The sequence below is a fragment of the Buceros rhinoceros genome, unplaced genomic scaffold, assembly GCF_000710305.1.
Source record: "Buceros rhinoceros silvestris isolate BGI_N320 unplaced genomic scaffold, ASM71030v1 scaffold1623, whole genome shotgun sequence".
Lineage (NCBI taxonomy): Eukaryota > Metazoa > Chordata > Aves > Bucerotiformes > Bucerotidae > Buceros > Buceros rhinoceros.
The window spans coordinates 78,656-84,332 of NW_010401639.1; the positions used below are offsets into that span (position 1 = coordinate 78,656).

At 42.0% G+C, this 5,677-nt stretch overlaps 1 protein-coding gene across 1 annotated transcript in view; it reads right to left on the minus strand.

The window, feature by feature from the left end:
- The window catches only part of WHAMM (WAS protein homolog associated with actin, golgi membranes and microtubules), a 9,684-nt gene that overhangs the window by 3,383 nt on the left and 624 nt on the right, over window positions 1-5,677 (minus strand). The window contains exons 2-9 of the mRNA XM_010132333.1: window positions 4,563-4,713; window positions 3,944-4,113; window positions 3,467-3,632; window positions 2,502-2,689; window positions 941-1,027; window positions 765-860; window positions 273-399; window positions 3-162 (exon numbers count right to left, since the gene is read on the minus strand). Coding sequence (XP_010130635.1) covers window positions 3-162; window positions 273-399; window positions 765-860; window positions 941-1,027; window positions 2,502-2,689; window positions 3,467-3,632; window positions 3,944-4,113; window positions 4,563-4,713 — 1,145 coding nt within the window. The remainder of the gene's footprint in view (window positions 1-2; window positions 163-272; window positions 400-764; window positions 861-940; window positions 1,028-2,501; window positions 2,690-3,466; window positions 3,633-3,943; window positions 4,114-4,562; window positions 4,714-5,677) is intronic.

Here is a 5,677-nt window from a genome sequence, read left to right on the forward strand (position 1 = left end):
GTGGTGGGGATGGAGAGACCATCAATCCTTCACTGTGCTTTTTTTGCTCTGTGTCACCATCCGTAACAAAAATCTGGACGGGTATATCTGCTGGGGTACTCTGATGCGGAGCTTTTGGTTTTTCAGCTTCTACCAGCAGTATGCTCTTTGGCTGCTCTGGAGCTGCGCTTGCACTCGACGAAGGTGGAGGGCACAGTACTGCGGCCTGCGGAGTGATGCTTCGTGGCAACTTGGGACTGAGAGGCTGGGGGCGAGAAGGTTTTACAAACAACACGGGGGGGTTGCACTCGACGAAGGTGGAGGGCACAGTACTGCGGCCTGCGGAGTGATGCTTCGTGGCAACTTGGGACTGAGAGGCTGGGGACGAGATGTTTTCAGAACAACATGGGCTGGACATTTCTGAAAAACAAATTGTAAGTCCCATCTCCATCAGACTGGCCAAAACATCAACCCCAAAGAGACAAAAAGCCACAGAGTACAGACCTGTCCCACTCAGTCAAGGAGAAAATTTAACCCTGAACAGCATTAAAACGAATAGCAAGGCATTAATTTCTAAGCCATTTCCTCACTTCTTTGCAACAGATTCCGCAGCTGGAAACTATATCCTTAGTGGATTCAATCTTCTTGACTCATTACACACAGTCCTATTATAGGCTGTCCAAACGGTCGTCTCTGATTCGGACCGTGCTCACACGTGAGCTATGGCTACTGTCTGATGTTGTGTTTTGACACCATTTAGGACTACTGTAGTTCACAGCACTTACCTCCTTGAATGTTTTCAGCCTCTCCAGTGTTTTCTGGCGTTCCTGGCTTATCCAAGCTTTTTTCTTTTTCTCCTCCTCTTTTTGCTTGTCTCTCTTCTGCATTAAAATACAGGTGAGTCTTAGTGTATGAAAACAAGCAGCCACCAGACTCTCCAAGGCTGCTATTCAGTACTCACTATCTGTATGCTGTGATGCTGCTGGAAGCGTTTCTTGCTCTCCTCTGCCTGTTGCAGTCTCTGCCGATGGCTTGCTTCACATTGATCCTGGTAGAACAGCAAAATTCATGCAACTCTTGGTTAGTTCACACTTACTGTGCACCACCTGTGCCATCCTCTCCCATGCACAAGCCACTAAATAGTGACCAAGGGTGAGTGCTTGGCTGTGTGACAAAAGATGGCTAAGCTCAACTAGTGGCACATGTAAGACCCTGAAGATGAAGTCTGTGGGATTCCTTCATGGCTAAAGCCAACGGGATCTTTGTCCTCCTAATTAGTGATAGGGTTATTCATGCTGCAGAGGAAATATACCCAGATCTGAATTGATCCCTCTGTATTATGCTTGGGTTAAAAAAAAAGGAGAAAAGAAAGAAAGAACAACAAAAAAAAAAAGGAGAAACAAGCTCTAAAGAAATTTCACCCAGGTACCAGCTGGAGGGAAGGGGTGCAAAAACACAGGGAAGAAAGCGAGAGGAAAGCTAGCAGGGCTTTACAAAAATACAAGAGTATTCCCCTCCGACTTATTTGCCATGGTTCCCAAGTACAAAAGCGAGGGAAGCAAAGACACGGGAAGCACAACGAATGCCTACCAGGGGCACCCAATGTTAGTAACACAGTGCCGCAGAGGAGCTGCAGGTTTCAGTGTTTTCTCTGGGAGTCGCTATTTGTCACAGTACAGAGGGGGATTATCTGCATGGCTGGGTAAGCGTTTGAAAATCATCTGGCATTTGGCATTCGTGTTATATAACCAATAGATGGCAATTAAGTGCATGAGAACAGAAGCAAAGGAAGTGTCTGCTGAGGAAGGAGTTGCAAGCAAGAGACAATGATGGCTCACAAAACATTTCCAATGGCATTCCCATTTTGTCCAAGCTAATGAGGGGTAAAAAGCCAGACAGCCTGAAGCTTAAACTCTGCTCTTTGCCCCAGCAGGACTGTGCAGGTGTAAGGTAAGCTCAGCTCACTGGGAAGGTTCATGAGACTCAACTGTGATCTCACTTGTGTCTTCCTAGTGTTCTGCTCTGAATAGGAAAAAAAGGAAAAAACTGCCCTTTGCACAGAACTGAGAGGCTGGGGAGACAATTGCAAGAGTCACATTTCCCCCTCCCTCCCATTCAAAGGTAAAGTATCACTGTGTGGCTTGTCCTGTCACTGCAGCTTCCTTCGTTGCAGGCCAGGTTTCCTCCTGTACTGCAGCTGCTTTGTAAAAGGCTGCCAGGTCAAAGCTCCAGCTGGCCACAGCAGGGCTCTGGTAAGGTTTAGCTGATGGGGGAATACCTCCTGGGTCACCCATGACAGTTTGTGCTCTCTTAATAAGCTAGAGCAATAAACTTGCAACCACACAGTGGAGTGTAAAGCTGGCTTAAAACCACATTGCCTTTCTTCCTGTTTGGAGACCTTGGCACTGAGTCATGTATCATCTCGTACGCTCCACCCAAATCTTTCCTAGTTGTTTCCAGTCCATCCCTCGTGACTCAAGACATCAGCTAAAGAAAATGCACATCTCCAGGACTGCATTTACTTTTTTGTTCCTGAGGTAGGCTCTCCTCGCACAGACAGTCCCACGCTTTGTCTCCAACTGCTTAGTCTTCTGCCTCAGCATCGTCATTTCTGACAAGTTAGCGTAATGTTGTCCCATTGTCTGTTCAATGACCTTGAGGTCCTCAGGATTTTCACATGTATCATAGTAAACAACTTCATCCTGTTTCTCTAAAAAGGCATTTAGCATTTTTTAAAAACCCAAAAATTGCCACAATAATTTAAACATTTAAAGAACTAATGACATTTTACAAGCCATTGAAGGCAGAGAGTTAGTTATTAGGAAGTGTAATGCTCCAGACCTGAGCTTGGTCCTTACGCAAACGTCGTGTTACTCACAAGGGTGCTTTGCAGAATCAAATTTAGGCTGATAGCATTAGTTGTTATTTAGCTTCCTCTTTGAAAGGTCTCTCTGTGCTTCAACTCCTACCTTTACCAACTGGAGTTTTCCTGGAAAGTTGAAAACTGTTCTGATCAACACTGGGGAATTATTTTACTATTTACCAGGCTTTAATTATGCAACAAGCAGGAGCAATGTTTACTTCACAGTGTACAAAGTAATAGAGAATTCATAAGCACAAATAAGCACAAGCAAGACTGGTGTCTAATTTGGTAGTAAATATGTTATGAAGAGACTTAAACTGGAATATAGCAGTACTCAGGTACCATCTACCTATAATCACCTCTTTTTGTCATTAAAATACAACAGATTTGTGATGAATTTCAGGACCATTTCAGCAGGTCACGATATGCAGTTTCTATAGATCTTGTAACAACAAGAGCAGTTAAGTATTTTCAATGTAAGTTATTCCATATACTAAACCTATCACAGCTGCTGTCAAGATGAGCTACGAGTGTGGCTTTTCTTTCTTTTTTATAAGTGAAAGCAAAGCAGGCTGTATCACTTCTGTGTTTTGAGTATGTGCTTAAATATTTGTTTATGCTTACCTTTAATCTGCCTCCTTAATGTGTCCAGCTGTACAATAAGCAGCATCTCTTCATGTTTCAGTACTTCAAGCTGTACATTATATAATTCCAGCTGTGTTTCATAATACTGTATTTCCAGCTCCTCCACTACAGTTAAGTTCTTTTCTTGTTCACCGAGAATCTCCATCTGCATGGCCCCAAATAAAAGGCATTAATAACAAAATATGCACAGATTTTGAAGTTTAATATCACAAATGCTAACATGATACTTGAACAGTAAAAGCATGTATCTTAACTTTGCTAAGTGTCCTCTTATGCGCAGAAGTCATTTTAAAAAACCCTGGAGATAGGCATTTTTCCACAACTTAAAACTATGTAGAAAACTAAGCTGTTTTATAGGCAAAGACTTTGAAAATCTGCTCCCATGACCATTTCGGTAGGTTCTGATCAGCCCTTCACAAAACAGGGACAGAAAAGTGAGGCTTCGCAGTGTCTTACATTTTTCTGAATGACAGCTTTCTTCTGTTTCAGGCACAACTCTCTCGCCCTCAAATGCTGAAGGGTTTCCTTAGCTAACATACATTTCAGGTTTTCTAGTCGTGGCAAAGCTGATGCCCAGGTGGTTTTACCAAATCTTTCCTGATCTTGTTCCATCTGTTTGTGCATTGCTGCAGATTAAAACATTGCAATAAGATGAGACATGCAGTGTATTAACAGCCCTAGTTTTAATACTATAGCTGTAGTACTAAAAATGCTGATTAAATGCTATTAAACAATTTCTGAAGGTTGTTTAGAAATTACAAGACTAAAAGGTTGAATTTATGATTTTATATAGGTAAGTAACATACTTCATTAAAAGCATGCATGGTTTTTATTCAGGGGTTTGCAGCCATAACTCTGAGGCCTTGATAATGTTTCTGTGCAAGTCAAATGCAACTGCTAAACTAAATTGATTAAAAGATATAAAACTCAAGTGAATAAAATACTTCTCTCTTAAGCTGGACACTCATCATAACCTCAGGGTCTGCAAAGAGAGAGACCAGCAAAGGTGGTAAGAAGAGCTCAGTCCCCTAAGTCAACTATTTACACAACCTTTTGTGTAAATCATTCTGGTTACCTGCCAGAGCCTTTACAGTTTCCTTGAAGTAGTTCACAGTGATATCCTGCACGGAGCACACAGCATTCTCAGCTCGCTTGGTCCATTCCTCAGCATCTTTCTGCAAAGCTGCTACTCTTCTAGGCCCCAAATTATCATACTGCAAAGATTTCTAAAACGAGAAAAAATTCTCGGTTACCAGCTGGTTACCACAGTGCTATATTTAGAGACACTCGAGCAAGGCAGAGCACGGTGGCAAACATGACCTTCCCCTCACCTGCCACAAAGTGAAACACTCCTCGTGCCTACGTACTGCCTTGTTCCTCATCCTCTGGGCTAACTCGGAACCTTTGCTCCCCAATCATGACTTCACACTTAACTTTGGATTAATTTATTTCTTCAAATATTTTAAAAATACCATCTTAATAATCATGCCCAACTCAAGTGTTTTGAGTTACAACGTTCTCTTCTATTTTTCCCCACGTGTTGACAGCACATTGCACTGTCAGGTTCTCCAGTTTGGCAGTTCTTTCACACAGGAACAGGGACATAGAAGAGAAATGTAAGAGAGTACTTTCGAGTCCACCAAGTGTACATGAGTACAAGACTTGTATTCAATTTTTTTTTTTTAAAGAATTAGATTTCAAGTGAGCCTAAACATCCCTTCGAGCTTTTGGTTATTTTTTAATACAGAAACAAATTTTCTGTTTCATCCATTTTGATTTTCACTTTAATTTTCAGTACAGCACATTTGGTATTCTATCTTCATAGATTTAGACCTTCAGTATCAATGAATCTTAGCCTAAACTTAAAACTCTTCTGGTCTTTTCAAGAACATTACCAGCTCACTTTAACAGGCTACTTATGGAAAAACCGAATTAGCAGCTGGCTGTCTTTTCCAGGGGCGTTGTGACTTACAGTATGTGCTTCCAGTTTAAGGTGCACATAAAATCAAATGAATGCATTAACAAGTAACACATTTTAAACTGTACTTCTAGCAGGTTGTAGCAGCAGCAGAAAACTGCTTTGCATGGTAAGGTCTCCTCTGCCTTCTGTTCCACCACCACAACTGAGTTCATCTGGTGCATCAGCATTGCTGGGGGTGGTATTCTCAACGTCACAAACTAATCCTGCTG